Source organism: Bipolaris maydis, assembly GCF_028858645.1.
Source record: "Bipolaris maydis strain C4 unplaced genomic scaffold PSV08scaffold_2, whole genome shotgun sequence".
Lineage (NCBI taxonomy): Eukaryota > Fungi > Ascomycota > Dothideomycetes > Pleosporales > Pleosporaceae > Bipolaris > Bipolaris maydis.
The window spans coordinates 3,324,138-3,348,615 of record NW_027093858.1 but is presented as its reverse complement, the minus strand read 5'-3'; the positions used below and the strand labels follow the sequence as shown (position 1 = coordinate 3,348,615).

Below are 24,478 nucleotides of genomic sequence, written 5' to 3'. Positions count from 1 at the left end.
GCAACCTGCGATCTTTAGCGCGCGTGCGTTACGAACGAGCAAATCGCAACTGTTACCGAACCCTGTCATCTTTTCCCCACATTTGAGAGTTGGGGAAATGTGGGGCGAGCCGGTAGCTAGTCGAGCCGCGGTTCCGACTCCTTTTGGGGAAAATAGGGACAATCTTTGTAGATCGATTTGTCTCCGTTTGCGTATTCTCGTCCCAAAATGGATCACATGGGTATTCTGTTCATCCCATCCAATGATGGCCAAAACCTTCTTGGGATGTTGAGACAGCTCGGTACATTCCGGATCATTATCACAGGATATGAATAGTAATCAGCCATTTTGATGGTCAGTCGAGCATGGGTACCGACATCTTCCTGTCGTTTTCATAGGCACAAAAATCTGCCTCGCCTCGAACACTTTCATTAAATTTCCATTGGTCTATTGTCGGTTGTAAGCACGACCCCACCTTCTCTCTTTCCCACTTTTCTTACCTACCCCACCTTTGGAGAAGATGGTACTGTCGCATCGGCTCTTTCACATGCTGAGGACTCGGCGACAATTATGCGACATGGTTGTAATGCATTCTGATGTCGTCATAATGTTATACAAATGACGCGTTACGATACCGCTCTGCTGATAATCGGGGAAGAGAGTTGGGGAAATAAGTCCCTAGGACTAACGATGTGGGCAGCAAACAGAGAAAGATTAGCAGAACGCATTTGAAGTTCACGGATTCATAGAAACAATTTTGACATAGTATTGCTGGGAACGTTGTATAAGATGCAGGAGCTTGCAAAAACAAGCTCCTTGTTTAGAGAATTGTGTTTTTTGGAAATTGTAATGGCCTTTTACGATTCTGATTTTGAACTCAATCACAAAGAAAGATAGTACCACAGTGTAGGCCGTGGCGTGCCTATATATAGTCTTGTTTGCTTGGATTTTGCATTTGGTGAGTAGCAGGTAGTTAGAACCATTTATTGGGCAAGAGAAGAGAATAGGAATTTTACTTTCGTGAATCGGTGTAGCATCTCTGCTAGCAAGGTGCATACTCACTGCGATTAAACTTGGGTATCAGATAGCAGAGTATTAATGGCGCCATATGCCTATATCGGTAGCTTAAATGTACTTGGAAGGGGGTTAAGAACACCTTTTCAAGTAGGACAATTGACCAAACCGCCATCTGTCTTAAACACACCCAAGTTCAACAATAACTCGAAAAGCTACATTTCTTCAACATATTTTATATTGATGACAATACGGTCCTATTTCACAACATTTTGAAACGTCCACGGCAGCTAGAACACTTTGCTGCTTTGGATCAGCACGCCTGGTTGATAAATACTCAGGTGTGAGAAGACGTACAGTAACCATATATGGAATTACACCGATTCTTTTTATACGCGATGATCAAAAGGGCACGAGGTCAAGAAATTCAGTCTCAGGGGGAAATGCTAGCTTTTAATCAAGATACCACGAACAATGTTTCACTCAAGACTCGGCAGTGACTACTGCAAGGCTACTGCATCACTATCATCCACTATGTCCTTTTGTACCAACGAATGCAGCAGAAATTAGTCCAAGATAGATACTATAATAGTATGCTCAAGGTAAAAGGTTAGCAAGAACCACCGTGATGATCTCCACATGGAAGGTGCTACAGATAGCTGAAGTTAGACACCACGCATAGACGTGAATCTTTTGCTACCCTATTCTTTTGAGTAAAAAGGATCAAGAAAATAAAATAAAGAGGCTGAATTTTAAGCCTGGAAAAGACGAACGAATAAACATAGATCTTCAGTACAAGGTCTATGACGCGGACTATTCACTGGGGAATGCCGAGAAGTCTCAGAAAGAGGGGTTGTAAGCTGAGATAAGCATACATTCAAGGGAGACATGCAGCAGAGCTGAACCAAACCTTCAAGGCATAAAGGTTGTGCATACACAGAAGTTAATTGTGTCCAAGAAGATTCGGAAAGGTTGACATGGAAATGCATGTTTAGACTTCGAAGGTGTGGTGAAGAATTAGCAATCAATCATCACAGGTGGATGTGGACAAGATGCAAGCAAAAATTTGGAATCAGGAGAGGAGATTGCAAGTACCAAGTGATCACGTTCAACACCAATTCGTGACCTCCCTTTTCCTACACCTCAAAGACTAGGTGTACATTTTCACTGTCCCAACAAGACGAAATTAGGCATCCAGCACCCACACGACCCACCCATCCACCCAACTTCACCTCCCCCTCACCTCTTGATAGTATCAATTTGGTGCCGAACAGCCTCACGCTCTCCCTCCGTCCCAAGGAGCCACATACGCACGATCTTCACCGCCTGTCATATTTTATGATGGTACCTCGCAATCGGACCCGCACTCAGCAACAAAAAACTTCGCTGAAGGCCCAAAAAAAGAAAGAAAGGCAAACCACCATGTTCATTGCAGAGCGAGTTAAAGGTCACGATGTCGATCCCGCAAGACAGGACATGTGGTCGCAAAACATATCCATCATGCAATGCAGTAGGGCACGGACAACAGGCAAAAGAAGGCGTAAAAACGCTAAAGAGTTTACCCTCACCCTCCTTGTTCGTCGTGGCTGTCCCCGCTGCACAAGTCTCCGAACTAAACGAAAGGCGTAGTCACGCGCATGGGCCTCTATCTAGTCGCAGATCCTCTTTTGACGTGGCTGTGGCTGGAGGGGGTGGGATGATCGACAGCCACTTGCCCACACAGAGAGAGAAGGATGAGATGGGTTGAGGGTCTGCAGACTAAAAGATCCGGTAAGCGGATAGTAAGCGACGGACCACCCCATCGCTAGTGAGCGATTTAGCCTGCAGCCTTGTTAGCGCAATGCACAAAGGCTGCTAATGTATGGGTGTGGGTGTGTCCGTGTGCCTGGCTATGTATTTGTTTTTTTCCTCTGCTTTCGTACGTACGGCCAGCACTCGAGTGAGAGGGTCTGTTGGTCTGGCAAAAGAAAAGTACCTTGTTTCGAACTTTATGCCTGGCCTGCACTAGAAGGAAACAAGAAATTACATCTTGCGTCAGGAAAGCAATATAGAGGCGTGGACCCAGTTTTTATTCCTCTCATTTGATCAGATCGGTTGGTTGTCAAGGCTTTGCAAGGGCGAAAGGGGGTGAAGGGTTCAATTCTCTGGCTTGTCCTGCAGCGTGGTTTAGCTAAGGCTGTGGGCGTTGAGCAAGCCCAAGTTATGCAGCTGGCATACAGGGTTATGGGGTTGAATGGGTTGTGCAATTTCTAAAATCCGGTCTTGCCTTTGCTTACGATCCAACGGAGTGTTCATCCAGCCCATCATGTGCTGGCCAAGTCTTTGTGGGTGTTGCATGGGCTGAAGTCGAGATGTCCAATTGTGATGACCATCCTGGTATTTTGCCTAGTACAAATCAGTCTGAAGGATGGCTAAAGTTTCACAAAGATCAGTGATCTCGATGCCCGAAAGCTGTTGGGTGGTTATCGGGATATCGTGATTAGGTCGAGAAGTTTACTATCTCGATGTTATCTACACCTAAGCGACGGGCAACCCACAACATTCCTATTCACGTCATAGAAGTCTGTGTACTACGGGCCGTTTCGCACTGTCAAATGATGCCGAAGGATGTAGATCGCAAAGAATTTTGGCAACAAGGTGGTGGCTGATTATGCGTCTACACCTAGATGTAGAGTGCGATCTCGATGACAATGTCATATACCCTGTACACGGCGATACACATCGACGTCATTCCCATGTCCATTCTCCGAGAAGGGAACTCCCGTTTCAAAGATGGTGTACGATCCCAGTGGTGTACCTTGTAAGGCGTTGTAGAGGTGTAGTGGGTGGCTGCAAAGTGATCTCGATCTCGATCTCGATGATAAGAAGCACATTGAAGGCCACGTTATCTTTGAACGCTATTGCAGTGAGAGTAGCAAGGGAACACCCGTTTCACAACTGCCAACGATTCCGATGTTCGCAGATCCTGCGGCGTAAAGGCGTATATTGAAATCAGATTGGTGGACGCAAAGTGATCTCGATCTCTCCATTCTTCGATCCCGATGACAAGAAGCACACATGTAAACCGCCTTTTCACGTCATACCGACAAGCGGACCGGAGATTTTCTAACGGCGAACTGCGTCTTTGCTCTTAGACGATTGTTTGTACATGGTGGTGCGAAGCAGTTGAGATGTAGTGCAGTGTGGGGTAATAGTCGAGGCAGCGGTGGTTGGGTTGGGACTAGATCGCGACGATGCCAGGCACAGTTTCTGAGAAACACCCCTTTCGAGTCGACAAGGATCATCACATGGGCGTATACGTACGAGTATTGGTTGTTTCACTTGGGCCTCGATTTCGATGCCCTGTAAACCTGTTTCTCATGTACTCAGGCATCGCTGGGGGTAGGGGTTGTCTCAATCGCGACTACACATCGATCGATGTCTATGAGATCATCAGTGAAAAAGCAAAAAACATGGGAAATGGCGTCCATCAGAACCACATGACATGGCCCGATTAGGGATGCAGTCTTATTGGAAGTCCTAAAGCGTCGTAGCACTTCCTACACGTGGGCAGAAACACCAAGTTGGCCAAGTGATACACAATTTGGTGGCACACCAATGGGTAGAGGTTGCAAAATAAGCCTCCCACGACACCCACGTCATGTTCAGATTTCAGGGCCTGATTCGCTGAGCTTGCATGCCTTGGTGATTCCCATACATGAGCGAATCAGCACCACTGTTATGACATCTTTCCTTCCACACCCATTATGCCCAGTCCTCTTCCCATCAAAAGCACCCAGCCGCACCATTGACAACACAATCCAGCGAATCCAGTCACATGCAAAAGCAACCCAAGCTCGAGCTATTTGCTCGCTGCAACACACACGGTACCACGATAATGAATCGCAAAATAGCCAGAGATACGATGGATACAAAATTAGGCGACAGCATGAATTCTTTTTACAACACCATAGAAATCTTCTTCCTCACCGATACATGAATTCCCTGCAACACTACCCAAACGTAAAAAACAAATACGTAAACGACTAGGAAAAAAGAAACCAACCACCGTAAAAAATCACCCTCAGAGCAACACCGATGACTCCACGGACAAACACCACAAAAAAGGTAAGCGAGAGCGAAAAAACCTACCCGTTGCAACCGCGTAGAAAAAAATTGCGGGAAGGCAAATACACGCCATGCAGAAAACGGAGGATTACTACCTGCATCACGGAAAATAATTTAATCAAATCCACGGGACGAGAGACAAGAATTCCTACCGATCAAAGATTCCCATCTCAAAAATCCCATTTCTCAAAAACCTATCCCAACAGATAGTACGGAGTAGCTAACCAAACCTACCAATCTCCAGCCACACTCGCCCATGGTCATCCCCTCAGCACCGCCTTCGCCAACCTCGACCTACTCCACCGCCCCGTCAACCTGCTCGCAAACATGCTGTACAAACCCCTGCATCGCCGGTCCCTCGTGCTTGCCCAGCGAACGGCCCAAATCGCCACCCATACCTCCATTTACTCACCATTCGAGCTTTTCGACTCCGTACGTCGGACTCGCGCGACTGCTTTGTGCGCCGCAGGAATATCCGCGGCGTGAGAGAAATGGGAGGGTGGATAAGGGGAAGGAGAGGGTACGGGAGGGGGCGACGATAGTTGGTGAAGGAGGAGGAGGAGTGCACATGATGAACCATACGGGAGCGAGAAAGAGGTGGAGTCATGATATTGTGTAAGTTTTTCCTATTCCCTTACTACTGTATGTTTCTACGACTTTGAGTTTTTTTTTTGGAGGGGGCGGTTAGTAAGGCAGAGAGAGCATGCGCGCGACTCGAGTCGTGTGTGTGCTAGCTTTACAGTTTGGGTAATTTTTGCGCGGCTTCCGTTTTCGTCTCCACCGTTCATGTTGAGAAACGACGGTTTTTGTACACTACTACACGCTAACAAAAAGTTTATATGTAAACAGAGTTGCTTAATAAGGTTGCTAACGTCTTTATTTTTTTGCGCTAAAGATATAGTGCGAGCATGCGAGAAGACGCTACTAGTAGTAGTAATATTAGTAGCAGGAGAGGCAAGACTGCTGCTTCTCCTGCCAACTCCATATCCTCGCCAGCTCCCGCACAGCCACACGTCGCTGTCGCCTCACCGACATCCAGACGCGACAGCATGGAGCCCGAGGCCCAGACCCAGAATGTCACGCCACTCGTTACTGTGCTGTCGCCACAGCCGCAGTCACCACTGACTCAGCGCCAAATGCAGCATAGTGCCAAAGAGAGTAGCGAGAAAGCGGTCGAGAAGAAAGAAGGCAAGAGCAAGTTGCACCCCATGAAGCGCATTTGGAGCAGTCTTGTTCGAAAGTAAAAAAAGACTATTTTTCCTGTTGTCGCCTTGTACAGTCTCAAAGGTTCTAGACCTTGCCGCTTCCATTCCTCTCTTTTTTTTGGGGGGAGGGCATCGAGAGTTAAGAGAAGTGATACAAAATAACCTGGCGGTCTAGACTTGTCGCCGTCATCACGAAAGCAGCCAGACTCACGAACACAAAAAAAGAAAACGAAAAAAAATTGGCGATTTTGAATCTTTTTCATCATGGAACCTCGTTGTCTCTTTTGCAGTTGAGGAGCAAACAAGATAACACACGACACGAGTCTGGCCAAATGGACCCTTTTTTGTTTCTCTCGTTCTCGCGTTGCTCTCGTTCCGCGGATGAAGGAAAAAAAAACCCCTCCTTCCATCTGGCTCGTGTCTTCTTTGCGCGTGCCAGAAACTGGGTGTTGGTTTTCTTTGCGCGTTGGGACCCTCGGTTACGGTGAGCAAAAGGGAGGGTCGCGTGTGTCGCGAATCACAAAGAATATTTTTTTGATCATTTCATCCAGGCTGTCCCGTCGGCAAGTTGTACTTTTGGTCGGTGTGTCTGTGTGCTATGCGTACGTGCGTGTGTGTGTGTACGTGTGCATGGTGCGTGTATTTCGAGTCTCCACGGAGATGTGTGTTAACTCGTTTTTTTTGGCCCTTCCGCACACAGACCCCTAAACTTGCAAGAAATTCCCGTTGCGCATTCCAGATTTTCCGAGATGTCAAGGGGTTGAGTCTGTGTTTTTTTTTGTTTTCATGGCGTCTAGATGCTTAGTGGGCGATTGGTGAGAGGCTTTCTTCTTCTCGCCTCAGCGTCCATCGCCTCCGCTTCTATTCGCTAAAGGGCGCACGCACGCATTGGCTCAGTGTGCCCTTAGCATGTTCATCCTCATATGGCTGTTGTTTGTGACTGGAAGGTACGAATTAGGATTTTTTAAGCGAAGTTTTTTTTTGGTCAAAAATATTTTCGGTTACGACATGGCGGGGGTCAGGGAGGGAGGGAGGGAGGGGGAAGGCGGTGACATGGTGAGAGAAACATGGTGTGAACACCAGAAGATCAGGGTGGTCGAATGAATACGAGGCTGTGATTCGAGACTGTTTACGCAGATAACGAATCCGGATGATTCACATTGATGCTGGCGCCAAGATTGACGGCGACTTCCGGGGGGCTTGTGGTATGACCTTTGCTCCTTTCCGGATAATTATCGGGTATCGTGAGCGCATCACACCACACGCGCGCATGCAAGACCAGCAACAGCAAAATGATCATGCTATGTTACCACTTGGAATCGCAAACTTGGTGTTTACTATGTCATATGATATCAGCGATGATGTTGATATAAAACCAAACACCGCGTCTCTCTCACCAAGGCCTATACTATCTCAACCCTCAGAGGAACCTATCCGACCAAGTTATCACCTACCCATTGCCACCACAAAGCAAAGTTTTTCACTACAGTTTCCGATAGCGAACTCGACTGCTTGCCATAGCGACTAAGATGCATTACCGTTGGCATATACCACACCCCCATTTGCACTTTCGACGCCATCTAGACCAATGGCTCGCAGATGTGGCTGAAGTGTATAGTCGGGCTGCATAAAAAGACCAAGCTTTTTCCCCAAGCTTTCCGGCAATAGCATGGTCAGTAGTACCCTGGGTACTGCCGAAGCCGTATACGAGTTACTGTGTACTGACGCCTCACAACAGAAGAGAGTAAGAGGAAAGTGAAACGAGACTGGGCGTTTGTGGAGCCCCTGGTATGGGGGAGTTTGTTGATGTGTTGTTGGGGAAAGGTATTTGGAATGGCCTGGACTATGGCTGTGTGTTTTTGATACCCAATGCATGTAGCCTCACGAATTTTATTGGTTGTATTCTGCCCTTCTTCGGTACAATTCGCTCGTGGCGCGGGCAAGGAAGTATGATGGAATGCGCGACGGGATTGCAAGGCTTTCAAGATCCAGGAACCGCTTTATTAGCTGGTGATGACGAGCTTGACCTACAAGCAAGCGGTGGGTCGTGAAGAAAAGAAACGCACTTGGTAACCCTGCCTCGTCTTTTTTTTTCTTCTTTTTAGTCATTTCTCATTGGTCTTTCTAGCCCCAGGGCCGGTGTGAAGTTTTGAGACACCGGCTTGCACGAGACAAGAGGAATGAGGCGTGGTCACGGCCCTGTTGCGGCGATACTGCTGGTGCCTGGTTGTGCTTTTTTGTATGGTAGGCTGGTGTTGATGTGCTCAGCGCCACCGGCCTGAATGCTCGGCATACAGACGTGCGTAGAACGCAGGTAGAGAGGGGTGTGTACCACATGGTTCCCCTTTACTCCACTTGGCCCAAATGGGCAGGCTGTTGCTGCTCTTGGATGTCACGACGTCATATGGGTATCGTTGTACGAGACGGGTGATCTGACAGCAACCATTGCTGTGGGTAAGATGTCAGGCCGCGATTCTATTTACGAGTGTACTGGGGGCCGAATCCCACAGATCTCATTCGGCGATCTGGGATTTCAGGGCTGCGCCGCGGGACTGGTTGATCCGGGCCAGGGTTGCGAGTCATACGGGATGCAATTTCTGATCTGAATGGGGAGTTGACAAGAGATAGCGGTGGTTCTCATCGAGTCCGAGGCCGGCAAGAGCCCGAACCCGAATGCTCCTTTATCCATTAGGAATAGACTGTGTGTGGGGGAGGGATTTTTGTGGGGCTTGTGGCCGCTGTCAAGAGATTTGGAAACGATGCCTGAAGGTCGGCGACGCCTTTATTGGGTTGCGGGCCGCACAATATTGCCTAGCAGACAACACCAAGAATCGCAGGTGTAGTATGGCACCGCTCGGCCTCACTATGTGAGTTACGTGGCAATGACGATGACGGAAGCGGGGGGTGGCATTGCAGTACACAAGGCATTGTGGAGTTGTTCGAGTGTCGACACGTGCGTCCCGTGCTGAAACGGATTCAGAGTTGTCGGTTGGTCGACGTCTTGTTCAAAGTGAAACGGGGTTGGGGATGTGTTTGTCTCACGGCTGTCGGTGTATGATTGTCTACTGGCTTGATGCCGAGATTACACAAGATGCAAGCAAAGTGTACGTGGGTGGGTGAAGAGGCGCATTGCGTAATGTGGTATCCAGCCCCTGGGGTTACAAGATCATTGGGACCAACGTGTTCCTGGGGTTACAGACGTGGTCAATCGACTCAACCCAGCGAATGCAATAACATTTGGTGCATGCAAGGTGATGAGCGCCAGGCCCGAAGCAGCGCGCTAGTGCAGGGGTGCTTCTTGGGGCAAGCTGAGCGCAGTCGCTGGTCTTGTTGAAGAGAGCAGCGCTACAGTTGCAGTGGTTGCATAGTGCCTGGGGTTGGGGGATTGTGCTGGTTCGGGTGCAGCGTTGTGCCGCTTGTTTGACTAAGGGGACGATGGAGCGAACTGGTTCCGGATGGAGGTGATGGTGGTGATGGGAATCATGAGGTGTCTGTGTGTGTGTGTTTACTCATCGCCAGGCACGCGGTGCCGGTGTGGATTGGTGGAGATGGAATGCACGGCCCCCAGTCGAGCATTCGTGTACCTGCATGGTAGCCTGATCTGGCATCGCAGCAGATGCTCCCTTTGATTTGGACGTGATCCTGTGATCACGATGCAAGCAAGGTAGCGAATCCATCGTTCGGCGCTTGGGGCGCGTTGCGCTAAGCAGTTCCATTGCTTTTTTGCGACAGCTGTCAAATTAGCATCTGGTCTCGCTTGGCAACCTTGGATAGTAGAGCATTAGCCTGGGGCAGACTGAGGAGGCAGATCTCTTGCTAGGCGCGCTGCACAGCGTGGATAAGCAGGCGGTGAGGCTCACTATCCCACGCTGCACTGCGTCTGCACATGCCGACGATGCGTGACCCTTTGTTTTGTCAGAATCACGGAATGGATGGATGGATGGATGTTTGGATGCGAGCATACATACATACACACCACCACCACGCCCACACCCACAGAACACACATACACCGTCTCGAGGCACTCGGACAGGTGTAAACACGCGGTGAGGCCAGGTTCTAGGCTCCGACGCCTGGGGCCTGAGGTGAGGGGCAGGGTTGTGTGTTTACTTGCATGCCTGAAGCCTGCTCTCTCCCACGACGACCAGGACGAGAGATGAAGCGGCTGAGGCGTTTGAGGGCAAGTTCCAAAACGCGGCTGATCGGCGTGTGCGAATAACTTTTGGACAGGAGGGGTCAGGACATGGGTACGCGAGAGCGAGTGCGAGTGATAGGCTGGGCTCAAGGGTGGCCGCTCTGGCCATGTCGAGTGTGGAGCTGAGGCGTGCAGGGCAGCCAGCCCCTTGGTTCAGCACACCAGGATCTGCCGTGGGGTCCTTGCGTTGACGGCAGCTAAAAGCAACGAGTACTGATCTGCCCAAAGCACGAGTGATGACGGAAACGGTAGAGCCGCAGCCATGTACCACGTTTTGGGGGCGCTGTCACCATCCTGGTCCCTGGACTCCATCGGCGAGTGCGGCGCTATGGCGCTCGGTCTGGTGGGTACCATCCTGAGAGCTGGGTAACATGTCAAGTCCGTTGCTGGTATATAACACTTGGTCGCCCTAGTCTTCAACACTACTCACACCACGACTACACAGACAACATCCACTACTATCACTACCACAGCCACTCCAGCCACCAGCAGACGACTACTATTACTACTACCACTACCATCGCCAGCACCAGCACCAGCACTACTGCCACTGCCACTGCCACTTCCTCTTGACCAACACACACATACACACACTCTCTCTCAATATACCCACAATCACAAACTCAGCAAACATGTACCAAAACCTTGGACACACACCCAACTGGGACGTTTGCTTCCAGCAAGCCCAGCTCACAGAGGAGAACCTGCGGTCACATGGGTCCACATATGCCTCAACACATAGCCCAACACATGTCAAGGTAAGCACTCGGACCCTCAACATGGCGGACCCAGAATCAAAAGCTAACTCCTTGTCCAGGCGGACAGTGCTTGCTACATGCTAGAGTCTCAACAGTACTACCGATACGACTTGGATCTCGACGAGTCTGACGACGAAGATGCGAGCTCGCAAACAAAGCGAATGGCTCTTCGAAAAGCAGCATCCATGGAGGTGCTCAAGGCGTATGGTGGATGCTTTGCCTCTGGCTTCCTTGCCCTCCAAGAGCCTCTGCCCAGCCGACCACAGTCGAAGCTGCGACGGTATGAGAGCGCAGATGCGTTTGAGATGCGACGAACAGCATCCATTGCGACATCACTCGAAAGCGGGTCAGTCAGCTGCACAAGCAGCAACAACGACAGCCCGCGGCCCGACTCTGCTACTCTGAGCCCTGCACAGCTGCAAGAGGCGGCGCGAGCAAGCAAGTGGAGTTGGAGAAGCATGCGGAAGAGCCGCAAGAACGCAGCCAAGAAGCTGGACGTTTGAGTGCTACGACAGCAGCGGGCGCTCGCCTACTTTTCATTCATGTTTGTTTCTTTGATCGTTTTTCTTAGCGAAGGTGTTGGGGCGTTGGGGATTGCGCACAGTGCAGGGCTGCCACCTGCCATTTCGTTTGTTTGGGGAAAAAGTCATGGGGAAATTGTCGTCTAGTAGACCAAGTGACGGCCAGTCAGCAGTATACTACGTAGGGTGTAATAGCCTCCGGACGCGGCTCAGCGAGCCTGCGCGGATCATCAATCAAACTTGTGCAAGAGCAAAACAACCAGTGCAAACCAGACCAACCCAAACAAACACGGCCGTGACTCGCACACAGATGGTTGCAGTGAGTGCAGATGCAGTGGTGCAGGCGGAGACGCTTGGAGAGCCGGCGTTGGGGGTTGAGAGGCTGGAGGGTGTGGGATCCTGGGCGTGGGATGCATGCGGGGAGAGCACCGGTGGCCGGGCAGCTGGCAGCCGAGCCAGTCACAGCATGCGGCGCTGTCGGGGAAAAGAGGCTTGCAGCAAGGGTCGGGATAAAAAACCAAAGGGAACAAGCCAAGGGCAATGGCCGAGGAGAGGCATTGGGGCAGCAGCACGCGAGACACGGAGACGAGACACGGGCAGCGGCGAGGAGAGGCACTGAGGATGGGCATGACGTAACAGTGGGGTTGCTTCCTGCCTGGATGGGGTGGGCCATGGAAGGGAAGCTCTAGCGGGCAGGAGCGACCGGGTGGGACGGCGGGCGAGGGAAGCGACGATCAAGCAGAGGACGGCGGCGACGACGACGACGATAAGCAGCGCGCAGGCCGAAAGGGCGCGCGCTGCCAGGCACAGAATCATGGCGCGGAACGGAACGACGAGTGCTCGGCGTGTGCCCAGCTGCCATTCGCTGCGCCCGCCGCCGCCTCCCCCCACGGGCGTGCCTGGACGAGAGAGCACATACATACACACACACACACACCCAGCAGCCCATGCCACGCGTGGGTTCTGGCACAATGCAGCGCCCTCACCGCCTGGCCCTGTTGGTCCCTATCGTGCTATCGTGCTGAGCAAAGCCAGACCCACCATTGACGCCTGCCGTGATGTCCTCTGTAGCCATCGGCGCACCTGCCCGCTGTCGTCAGTCAAAACTGCCTCGCTCGCCGCCCCAGGTCACTCTGCCTCCTCTCCCTCCTCCCCCCGCCCCTGCCACGCCTGCATCCCTCCCCTCGACGGCTCTCTGCCCGCTGCCACCAGGTCCGTCGCCCCTCTGCCCTCCGCCGGCCCTCGTCCAAGACGTCCCGCCCCGCCCCCACCCCAGTCCGGCCGCATCGAGCGTCCCAGCTAACTTTGGCCCAGTACATACGCCATAGCTCTCCCACGCTCTCACTCCCTCAGCTCCAGCAACCTGCATCATCCTCACCACTGCCACCACCCATCCTCAGCCCCAGCCCTCTCCGCCCGCACACTCCGTTCCTCCCGCTTGCCCGGCCCTTCCGTCCTCCCTCCCCCATAGCATGAGCTCGCAACCCTCCAAGGCTCGCCGAACCTCGTCTGTGGTTGACCCGTACGCTGCGCCGCACATCTACTATGGCGAGAGTCACTCGCAAAAACATCCCAGGGCAAGAACCTACTCGGCTGTGAGCATTGCCTGCCCCCTCTCGCCCCATGGCCTACCTTGCTCACACCAAGCAGAACGTAGACCAATCCACCCGCAATGCCTCGTTGAGTGAGGGCATTCCTGCTGGCCGCCGCACCAGTCACGGTACGTACAACGGCACCACACACACACACCTCTGGCCATGCGCTGACCATGCCTCTAGATGAGGCTTCGCTGCAGCCCCGCCGCTTCAAGATAAACGTCGACGAGACCCTCGCCCAGCTTCTCGCCCGTGAGGATTCTGACCAAAACTACCAAATCACCATTGAAGACAAGGGCCCCAAGGTACGCCACAAGCCCCTTGCTTCTCATCTACACAGACACAAGCAGGTATAGCTGACACCCACACAGACCCTATCTCTCGGTACTCTGGGCTCCAATGCTTTCAAAAAGCACGATGTCCGAGGCACCTACATGCTCTCCAACCTGCTCCAGGAGCTCACCCTCGCCAAGGACTACGGCCGCAAGACCATTGTCCTCGACGAATCGCGTCTCAATGAAAATCCCGTAAACCGCCTCAGTCGCCTCATCCAGTTTTCCTTCTGGGACGGCCTGACACGCCGTATCGATGGCTCCAACATTGCCAAGGTCGCCAAAGACCCCAAGGACTGGACTGCCGATCCGCATCCCCGTGTATACATTCCCCACGGCGCTCCCGAGCAGTATGAGTACTATACGCGCATTGCCCGCGAGCATCCCGATATGCGCCTTGAAGTCATTTGGCTGCCAAAGGATTGCGACGACCCTACCTATGTACGCGATCTGAACAAGGCCCCTGGTTTGCTTGCCATTGCCATGGAAGAATGGATTGACCCTGAGACCAACAAGAAGGACTTGCGGGGGCTGCCCTTTGTGGTCCCAGGCGGCCGCTTCAACGAAATCTATGGATGGGACAGCTACATGTGTTCACTCGGCCTGCTTGTCAACGATCGCATCGACTTGGTCAAGTCCATGGTTACCCATTTCTGCTTCTGCATCAAGCATTACAACAAGATCCTCAACGCAAACCGCACATACTACCTCTGCCGCTCCCAGCCGCCTTTTCTTACCGACATGGCCCTGCGCTGTTATGAACGCATCAAGCACGAGCCTGGTGCGCTCGACTTTTTGCGCGAGGCCATTCTTGCTGCCATCAAGGAGTACAACTCGGTCTGGATGAGCCCACCTCGTTATGATCCCGAGACTGGCTTGACCAGGTACCGACCCACGGGCTTGGGTGTGCCTCCGGAGACGGAAGCCACCCACTTTGAGCACATCTTGCAACCGTATGCCGACAAACATGGCATGACTTTCCACGAGTTTGTCGACGCGTACAACTACCAACGTGTGCACGAGCCTGAATTGGATGATTATTTCCTACACGACCGTGCCGTGCGCGAGTCTGGTCACGATACTTCCTACCGTCTTGAGAAGGTTGCTGCAGATCTTGCAGTCGTCGACATCAACGCCCTGCTATACAAGTACGAAGTTGATATCGGCCGATGCATTCGCAATCATTTCGGAGACAAGCTTGAGATTCCAGCAGAATTCTGCACAGGCGATATGAAGCCTGGTCATGTTGAGAATTCTGCGGCATGGGAGCGTCGTGCCAGAAAGCGACGTGTCCAGGTCGACAAGTATCTCTGGGACGAGGAAGCCGGCATGTATTTTGACTACAACACTGTCAAGCGTGAACGTACAGGCTACGAAAGTGCCACTACGTTCTGGCCAATGTGGTCTGGACTTGCCACGCCTCGCCAAGCTAGCATCCTTGTCGAAAAGGCTTTGCCTAAGCTTGAGGCCTTCGGTGGGCTTGTTTCGGGTTCGGAGAGATCGCGTGGCGAGGTCGGTATTGACCGCCCTAACCGACAATGGGACTACCCCTTTGGTTGGGCTCCACAACAGATGCTCGCCTGGGTTGGTATGCAGCGGTACGGCTATGATGTTGAGGCCCAGCGTCTAGCCTACCGCTGGCTTTTCATGGTCACCAAGGCTTTTGTCGACTTCAACGGTGTTGTTGTTGAAAAGTATGACGTTACAAGAAAGGTGGACCCGCACAAGGTTGAGGCTGAATACGGTAACCAGGGCAGTGACTTCAAGGGTGTTCCTCGCGAAGGGTACGTATTGCACTTGTGATGATTGACATGATGAAGCAAGAAGAAAGGATATGCTAACAACGCATTGTAGATTTGGATGGGTCAACGCAAGTTATGTCTATGGCCTCACACTCCTCAGCGCACACCAACGTCGTGCTCTCGGTGCTCTCACCGATTGGGATACGTATGCCAAGGCCATGTCCGACCTGGGCATGATGTAGAGAGAAGACCTTGACAGCTAGGTTTTATTCGCATCTTCAGAGGACAAATATATATACCAGTATGGGATGTTTGGTTAACAGCCACTTTGTTTTGTCCGTACTGACTTGGCCGACTGATGAAGACAGTCTTTTTGCTTGACATGTTGATGCGTTGCTTGCATAACCACACCGAATTTGTTTACCTGTGCCGTGGAATAAGTTGATTACTGTTAATGACCAAGCGGTACAAAGATGCATTTTCCTTAGTTCGGTCTGGGGCTTTCTTCTTCTTCTTCTTCTTCTTCTTCTTTTTGTTATTATGGTAATGCTGATGTGCTTCGCTTAACTTACTACTACTACTACTACTACTACTACTACTACTACTACACTTATTAGTCCCCAATTTTCGAAATGATTTGACAAATCTTGAAATATTTTCTTTTCCTTCAGACTTTGGTACTTTGTGATTTTGCATAAAAAGATAAGACTTGGTTCATTACAAATAGAAAAAAAAAGGTAAACCAAGTAAATATGTTTGCCTATTTGGTATAGATAAATCTATCGCCTATCGTCTCATCATAAATCAAAAGTGGAATCAGCGCTAGCCTCTCATTCTCAAGAGAGAGTAAAAGCGATAATGAAGAGTTAAAAGAAAGAAAAATAATAATAATGGCTTATCCCAACAACGATGCTAGCCCGAAAATTCCCCTTATACATACAGTTCATGCATGCATATCATGTGAGTGTTGAATGAATCTTTCCCGCTCCCCTTTCTTTCCCTTGAACTTGTTGAAAAATCTAGCCCTTCTTCTTGTATTTTCTTGTTGGACGGACGCCCAGCACCCCGTATACACACAAAGGAACATTTCGAATAAACACAATGAGAAGAATTTCTTTAAAAAAAAACGCCATTTACCCCGTTTTCTCCCATCGTCCAAATGCAGAAATCTTCTTTCCTCCTTGTTCTGGGTTGAAGAGAGAAGAAAAGAAGAAAAAGAAAAGCTTGTTGAACGCTTTTCCGGATATGGTCATATCCGCCATTGTGCTGTTTTTAGATGGGCTTGAAGTCTAGAACATGCCGTCAATCTCGCCAGTCTCGACATCGACGTCAATGTTTAGATAGCCTGGTGCAGTGGGAAGACCAGGAATTGTTTGAATATCAGCAGCCAGCGCGTACAGGTATCCTGCACCTGCTGCCATGCGTACATCTCTGATGGGGACCGTGAAGCCCGTTGGTGCGCCCTTTAGACTTGGGTCATGAGAAAGACTGTACTGTGTCTTTGCAACGCAAATGGGCAGGTTACCGAATCCTTGCTTGACATACGTATCCACCTTCTTTTGTGCGAGTTCAGAGAATTCGACGGCAGAAGCACCGTACATGCGCTTGGCAATCGTCTCCATGCGCTCTTGCACAGTGCCACTGGATGTGTCGTACAGAAGCTTGAAGTCAGGCTTGGGCTTAGCCGACGCAGCAATGATACCTTGGGCAAGGTCCACGGCGCCCTTTCCGCCCTCGGCAAAGTGGTTGGCTGGAATGGCGTCTTCGGCACCGGCAGCAATGGCCTCTTCTCGGATAACATCGATTTCGGCTTGGGTATCGGTAGCGAAGCGGTTGATGGCCACAACAACGGGAACTCCGTATGCCTTGGCGTTCTCAATGTGCTTCTTCAAGTTGACACAGCCAGCGCGGAGGATGTCAATATTCTCGGTACGGTAGACTTCGGGCAGCTGAGCACCGGGGCTGATGTCCGGGCCGCCACCGTGGTTCTTGAGAGCTCGGACAGTAGCAACAATGACAACAGTGTCGGGTACAAGGCCGGAAGATCGGCACTTGATGTTGAAAAAGCGCTCACCTCCCATGGTGAAGTCAAAGCCAGCCTCGGTCACGACAAACCCGGCTTGCGCATCGTGATCCTCGTCTGGCTCGGTACCAGCCAGCTTGAGAGCAATCCTGTCCGCAAGAACTGAAGAAGCGCCAATGCTAATGTTTGCAAATGGACCAGCGTGTACAAACACAGGTGTGCCTTCAAGGGTCTGCATCATGTTGGGCTTGATGGCGTCAACCAGCAGAGCCGTCAAGGCGCCACCCGCGCCAATGTCGTCGCAGGTGACGGGGTCGCCAGCGCGGGAGCTGGCGACGACCATGCGACCTAGGCGCTCGCGGAGGTCTGAAAGATCTTTGCTAAGAGCGAGAATGGCCATACATTCACTGGCAACTGAGATGTCGAAACCTGTTTCACGAGTCTGACCCTTCTCGGTGGGTGCTTGTCCAACGGTGATCTTGCGTAGATGTCTGTCATTAACATCGAGCACGCGTCTCCAAGTAATGGTCTCAGGGTCAATGTCTAGCCTGGCGAACTTGGTAATCTCCTCTTCGGTCAGATCATCTGGGTTCGTCTTGTTGATACCAAGCTTCTTGAGACGGCGGAACATGACAGGCACAAACTCACGCTTGCCCTTCTTAGCTGGGACCAAGCGTTTGTATAGTGCGGCGTCTTTTTGTGTATTCTCGTGGAACATGCGCGTCTCAATAGCAGCAGCGAGCAGGTTGTTCGCAGCTGTGATGGCATGAATGTCACCAGTGAGATGAAGGTTGAACTGGTCCATGGGAATAACCTGACTGTACCCTCCACCAGCGGCACCGCCCTTGATGCCAAAGGTAGGTCCCATACTGGGCTGTCGTACGTTGGCAAAGCATATCCTGCCGAGGTGCGCGCCTAAAGCCTGTGCTACACCAATTGTGGTTGTAGACTTACCCTCTCCGAGGGGAGTGGGGGTGATGCCGGCGATAAGAATATACTTGCCGTTTTTGCGGTGCTCGAGACGCTTCAGCAGAGAGAGATCAACCTTGGCCTTTGTGGCACCGTAGGGCTCCAGTTCGTGGGGCAGAATGCCGACCTCCTTTGCGACGGCGGTGATCTGCTTTGGGTGCTGCTTCCGCGAGATTGCAATGTCGGAGGGTATCGGATCTTCGATCTTGATGGGAAGAGGCGTGATCTTGCGCTTCTTCTCTCTGTCAAAGGTCGCGTCGGCTGAATCGACAAGGTTCTGTAGTAGCATGGCGATGGTCATGGGTCCGACACCTCCTGGTACTGGTGTGATGTGTGATGCGACTTCGACGGCTGACTCGTAGTCGACGTCTCCTACGAGTCTTTGGCCGCTTTTCTTGGTCTCATCGGGAATGAAGTTTGTGCCAACGTCGATGACGACGGCACCAGGCTTGAGCCAGTCTCCCTTGACGAATTGGGCCTTGCCAATAGCAGCAACGACAATGTCAGCGCGACGAACAACCTCTGGAAGGTCGGCTGTCCTGGAGTGGCACACAGTAACAGTCGCATCGGCATTCTTCAGCAAGTAGCTGACGGGGCTTCCCACAATGTCACTGCGTCCTAGCACAACGGCGTTCTTGCCCTTGATGTCGATTCCAGCCTCTTGCAGCAACACCATGACACCCTTGGGCGTGCATGGCGTGAAGAGAGGCTTGCCGCCACGCTTGGCCAGCTCGCCAATGCTCTGAATGCCGAAGCCATCGACGTCCTTCTCATCGGCAACGGCTGATGTAATGGTATGCTCGGAAATGTGCTTGGGAAGAGGCAGCTGGACAAGAATGCCGTGAACAGCAGGGTCATTGTTGTACTGTTCGATCTTGTACAGAAGCTCAGCTTCGGTCACGTCGTCGGGCAAGTGGACAAGCTCGCAGTCGATGTTGGCCTCCTCGGCGGCCTTGAGCTTCATACGCACATAGGTGCTGGAGTCTGACCTGTCACCAACTGCGTCGTGTCAGCCTCTCGCAGCGTCAAGGGCCAGCCCAATGACATGTCACTCACCCTGGACAATCTTCAGGCTGGGCCTGTACCGCGGGTTTTTTGCCTGCTTGTCCTTGATCTTTGCACCCAGGCGCTCGCGGATGCTCTTCGCAATGGCAGTGCCGTCAATCTTTTGTGCGGCCATGACGAAGCGCGTACTAGAGAATTGCCTTGTGCAATGGGCCGGCTTGAGGACGGTATATAGATGGCGGGGGGGTGTTGAGCACCAATATTTTCTCGGCGGGGTAGCTGTGGCCTGCGGAAAGCAACGGCGGGTGACTCCAAGACGCGCACCGCAGATTGGGTAGACTCTCATCATTCTGCCGACGGAGTCTGCGTATCTTTTCCAAGTCTAGTGGGTATGCGGTGATATACGCATTTCCATGTCTGTTCGAAATGACTCAGTCTGGCGCCCGCGATAGCAGCGTGTCCCCCGGACAATGCGCAAAACACGCCCACCGCCAAAGTTTCCACGCCCCCGACTCGCGTGAGCTTTATTACGTACACCAGGGATCCCGACTCAGAATCGGGAAACTATGCAACTGCAGACGCGGTGCGCACGCCCGCTAACCAGACTAGTTATCGTTATCGAGACCAATCATCTGCTACCATCAGTGCCCGCAATTACTCTTCATGAATTTGTTTTTGCGAAGTCCGTCTAGCTATGCAGCACAAGTAACTCCGTTCCTGTCGCTGTCTAACGCCTAGTACATTTGTCCATCAATATCCCATACATGACGAACATTTGTTCAGCCATGGGCTTCAGCCGCTTGGCTTCTTCAGGCTTGCAGAACCGGGCAAACCTATCCGGATGCCAGAGGTTGCGGCCTTCCTTGAGCTACTTGTACGAAAACCTACCGGAACCCTTGAGCAGTGCCAGTAGATCGTGGAAACAAATCCCCAACAGGGACTCGTCTTGCTTTTGCGGCTCGCATTCCGCCTTGGTACAATCATCAACACAGCTTCTCATCACCGGAAATTCCTGCAATTGACCCGGCACGAGCGTTTCATCGAGGTCCTCCCTGAATCTGGTGTATGCTGCTTTACGATCTTGATCTACTTCCTCGTCCCAAAAGTCAATCCAGGAGCCGTGAATCCATCCAATGAGACCTTGTTTTTTCATGGCGATATGCCACCCACGTTCCATGTCGCGCAGAACCAGAAGTTTCTCGCCCTTGTTCAGGTTTAAATCCCATGGGTCATTTGTAAGACGTCGGCAAGTCTTCTTGCCGATAGCCACCCGAAAGTCACGACTATCCAAGTTCTCGAGCGGAGGATATCCCTTTGGAGGTGTCGTCGTGTTGTTCTTGTCGAAAGAGTTTGATGCTGCCATACGGTCGAGATCTCTGTTGAGAGGTGAAGCTGACGGTGTAGAGCATTTAGGTGCTCCCGAGTCTTGGGGGAAGTTGGAATGTCTTTTCTCCCCCTCAAAATGAACGATGAACGCTGGCTCTTTGCCTGGTATCGTCTTTTTGATGAAGGCAAATGTTTCTCCCTTTTCTGAATACGGACTTATAGTGAGATGCTGTGCGTATTAGCAACAAAGTTTCTATGAATATGAAGTACTCACAGCAAGCTCCTTGGCAATTCTGCTTGCCCGCTCGTCTGTTTCCAGACCATCCCACATCTCATACCATGCAGAGCTAACAGAGTATGTGCTAAAGCACCATAAGTCGCTGTCGCCTTTCTTGGCGTAGAATGATCCATTGGAATGCCACTGTACATCATCTAGTGTTCCGTCCTTAAACACACCCTTGGTGGCATTATTCTTTGTGCATGAGTACGAACTAATTTGCTGCCTAAGAATCTATTAGCTATGTAGGGAGGTTCAAGCGGGCTTGTTACTCACAATCTAAAAATGAGCTGTGGTGGAACTTTGGAGCAGATCCAAACTGTCTTTGACCATGCAACAAAAGAATCGCTTGCCCCAAACCGTATCCGCAGATCAGATGTGTAAGCTTTTGATTGGGTAGAATTCCCCAAGAATTCCTCCAAGGCTGGCGGCCGATGTGTGCCAATTGCGTACGTGAATTCTCCATCGTTCAGCTCGAGCCTGAAGAAGAAAGAATCAGGGGTACATCCCAAGGAAGCCCATGTGATTCTTTTGACGAGCCCTGTAAAGATCTTGAAGAGTATAGCCGGTGGTATGTACGTGCTGTACAATGGTCAGCTGAATCAGCTTCCCACAGAACCATATACCTGATCCTACGCTTTGTAGCCGTTAGGACTTCCAATGAATTGATCGCTACCCGCACTAAGGGCTATGATGTAAGTGTTTGGCTCAAGAGGCTCAAGCCTATCCAGTATAGTTGATATGACGGTGGTATCGCGTAGGTCAGGAGACATAATTGCTCTAAGAATTGCGGGTCGGTACTACTGGGAACCTGAAAGAATGAAGTGGGACGATGGCTTTCCTCTTGAATCGTATTGTGAGAGTGATGGATATGTAAAGAATGTTTGGATGTCAAGAAGTTACCAGTCTCAAGCAGCAGGTAAGAGTGAGTTTGTGCCAAGACCGCACTTATGGCAAACGGTAAGTGCGAGACATGTATCTTCAGGGACCAGCGAAGGCTGAAAGATGAAATACATGTTTTCGGTGATTTGAATAGTCACTATACATTTGGGAGCATATACCTTTGCAAAAAGCAGCTGCATCAAATAGAGAAGTCCTGGCGGCATAGCAAAATCGATGGGAGTTGCGCCAACAAGTCACGTTCTTTCCGAGACTTCTCCAAGCGTTGAAACGGAGTTTGTGGAAAGTAGAGAAGACTGAACAGGGAAGCCATGAGTAGTACTCGACCAAAAACCAAGTCTCAGGAACAGCGGACATGTTGATGAGCAAATGAGGCAAGCGGCCATGGGGCCGACGAGTTTCTCGCGGTACAACACTGTCAGCATGCTAAGATATGACCACAATCTCGCTTATAACAATAAGCTGCTTGTGAGTCACAAAACCGGCCATAGCTGGACACACAGCGTTCCTCATACGCCCAGTTCTATTCGATCTAGAACGGAGGGGGGAGCCGAGTTGATCCTGAGTTTGACTCATACTCAACCGCAAGTCGGAACACACACCAGATCGATGTGCGGTGAGATCAGTCTCAAGATGTACAATGCGCGAGCCATGTGAGTCGGTCGAGTGTGGTGGTGTTGAGCCGCAGTGGTGGATGCAGATGCACGAGTGCGGGATGAACCCACGCTAGTCGGTTAGTGCCAAGCAGCCCACTTCGCCCGCTGAACGTCGATATGCAAAAGAGTCACCCGAAATTCAGAGACGCCGCCCGCACCATATAAGCCGACACCCAACCCCGCCTCCACACTCCCATACCGCCAACATGAGGCCGATTCTTCTCTCGGGTCACGAGCGCGCCCTTACGCAGGTCAAGGTATGCACGCGCCATGCAGAATGGAGAGGCGAGGGGATGCTGACAAGAGGCAGTACAATGCTGATGGCGACATCATCTTCTCCGTTTCCAAGGTACGAAACTCCACCAATTTTCGAGACTCGCCATTTTGACAATTTTCAGGACCACGTTGTCTGCGCTTGGTGTTAGTTTACAGTCTGCCTATACGCAGAAAGGGCACTGAGGCTGATGCGATACAGATTCACACAACGGCGAGCGGATAGGAACATACCACGGACACCAGGGAGCGCTATGGACCGTCGACGTAAACCCATCCACCGAGCTGCTGGCCACTGGTGGCGCTGACAACACCATGCGATTATGGCACGTCCCAACCGGCAAGCTTCTGCACACCTGGGAGTTCAATACCAGTATCAAGCGCTGCGAATTCTCTCCCGACGGAAGGCAGTTGCTTGGTGTTACCGAGAAGCGATCCGGACACCTCTCAACCATCTGCGTCTACGAAATCAACCCCGACCCTGAGGCGCAACAATCAGACGAACAGTTGCTCCGGATTGTGTGCGATGAATCCAAGGCGACCGTTGCGGGCTTCTCATACCTCGCCAAGTACATCATCAGTGGACACGAAGATGGCTCAATCACCCAGTGGGACGGCAAGACGGGAGAACTTCTTAGCTCCAACTACGACGCACACGAGCCAGACATGCAAATCAGTGAGTCTCGATATGCTTTGCCGTCAGAAAATCCAGGAACTGACAATTGGTAGCCGACATCCAATGGGCACCTGACAGGTCGTACTTCATCACTGCAAGCAAGGACAAGACTGCAAAGGTACATCAATTCGTGAACCCTGTCACACTTTGATCAGGCTGACACATGGTAGCTCATCGACGTCGAGGACCTTAGCGTCCTGAAGTCATATGTCGCAGACACTCCGCTAAACTCTGCAGCAATCACACCAGTAAAGGACTACGTTATTCTCGGAGGAGGACAGGCCGCTATGGATGTCACCACCACTTCGGCACGCCAAGGAAAGTTCGAGGCCCGTTTCTACCACAAGATCTTCATGGAGGAGATTGGTCGCGTACGTGGTCACTTCGGACCCCTGAACTATGTTGCTGTACATCCAAAGGGTACGAGTTACTGCAGTGGAGGAGAGGACGGATACGTACGTGTGCACCACTTTGACAAGCCATACTTCGACTTCATGTACGAGGTTGAGCGTGAGGCTGCGCGTGAGGCTGCGCAAGCAAACTTGTAATGTATGGGTTTTCGGACGTGAAAGATGCGGACGATACGAATCGATATGGCTGCGTGCATGCAATGGCGTTCCGGTGGTTGATTGGGCGCTTGTCGAATTGGACAGGCCTTTGTCAAAAAGTTCATGAGCTATCAGGGCAGGGAGAGACGCGCTGCTAGCAAGCGGGCTGCGAAAGCTCATCAATGAAGTTTTGACACAGAGAACAACTGTTACACTCAATGTCCTATGATGAAACTGATCTTCACCTGCTAACTAATGTCCCGCCCCAAGCACCAGCGCCTGTCCACGAAGAAGGAACAGACACCCAAGCATTAGGTCAATAGTACAAGCAAAGGGCTTGAAACGGTAATCAATCTTCCTGCTTTTGACAAACGAGT

At 51.3% G+C, this 24,478-nt stretch overlaps 6 protein-coding genes across 6 annotated transcripts; 5 read left to right on the top strand and 1 right to left on the bottom strand.

The window, feature by feature from the left end:
• Nucleotides 1-5,070: 5,070 nt before the first annotated feature.
• Nucleotides 5,071-6,344, top strand: PSV08DRAFT_399369 (uncharacterized protein; the record flags this gene model as incomplete). Its single annotated transcript, XM_014224820.2, has 3 exons — nucleotides 5,071-5,100; nucleotides 5,345-5,715; nucleotides 5,996-6,344. 3 exons carry the CDS (start codon nucleotides 5,071-5,073, stop codon nucleotides 6,342-6,344), a joined length of 750 nt encoding a protein of 249 aa, XP_014080295.2.
• A 4,580-nt stretch (nucleotides 6,345-10,924) lies between these two features.
• Nucleotides 10,925-12,120, top strand: PSV08DRAFT_270999 (uncharacterized protein). Its single transcript, XM_014224817.2, has 2 exons — nucleotides 10,925-11,258; nucleotides 11,318-12,120. Exons 1-2 carry the CDS (start codon nucleotides 11,133-11,135, stop codon nucleotides 11,759-11,761), a joined length of 570 nt encoding a protein of 189 aa, XP_014080292.1. The 5' UTR covers nucleotides 10,925-11,132; the 3' UTR covers nucleotides 11,762-12,120.
• Nucleotides 12,121-12,837: 717 nt separating this feature from the next.
• Nucleotides 12,838-16,058, top strand: PSV08DRAFT_216917 (trehalase-domain-containing protein; the record flags this gene model as incomplete). Its single annotated transcript, XM_014224816.2, has 6 exons — nucleotides 12,838-12,874; nucleotides 13,133-13,374; nucleotides 13,430-13,499; nucleotides 13,558-13,679; nucleotides 13,746-15,490; nucleotides 15,561-16,058. 6 exons carry the CDS (start codon nucleotides 12,838-12,840, stop codon nucleotides 15,688-15,690), a joined length of 2,346 nt encoding a protein of 781 aa, XP_014080291.2. The 3' UTR covers nucleotides 15,691-16,058.
• Nucleotides 16,059-16,316: 258 nt separating this feature from the next.
• On the top strand, nucleotides 16,317-16,934 carry PSV08DRAFT_270976 (uncharacterized protein). The gene has a single exon (XM_066092516.1). The coding sequence runs from the start codon at nucleotides 16,420-16,422 to the stop codon at nucleotides 16,732-16,734; it is 315 nt and encodes a 104-aa protein (XP_065949871.1). The 5' UTR covers nucleotides 16,317-16,419; the 3' UTR covers nucleotides 16,735-16,934.
• PSV08DRAFT_368620 (formate--tetrahydrofolate ligase-domain-containing protein) lies at nucleotides 16,738-21,821 on the bottom strand (the record flags this gene model as incomplete). The annotated part of the gene is made up of 7 exons (XM_014224815.1): nucleotides 16,738-19,439; nucleotides 19,497-19,645; nucleotides 20,210-20,303; nucleotides 20,334-21,000; nucleotides 21,046-21,274; nucleotides 21,325-21,630; nucleotides 21,685-21,821. The coding sequence occupies 7 exons, from the start codon at nucleotides 21,819-21,821 to the stop codon at nucleotides 16,738-16,740; spliced, it is 4,284 nt and encodes a 1,427-aa protein (XP_014080290.1).
• A 930-nt stretch (nucleotides 21,822-22,751) lies between these two features.
• Nucleotides 22,752-24,318, top strand: PSV08DRAFT_216911 (WD40-repeat-containing domain protein). Its single transcript, XM_066092135.1, has 6 exons — nucleotides 22,752-22,861; nucleotides 22,915-22,953; nucleotides 23,003-23,024; nucleotides 23,080-23,553; nucleotides 23,607-23,671; nucleotides 23,724-24,318. The coding sequence occupies exons 1-6, from the start codon at nucleotides 22,811-22,813 to the stop codon at nucleotides 24,099-24,101; spliced, it is 1,029 nt and encodes a 342-aa protein (XP_065949870.1). The 5' UTR covers nucleotides 22,752-22,810; the 3' UTR covers nucleotides 24,102-24,318.
• Nucleotides 24,319-24,478: the final 160 nt, after the last annotated feature.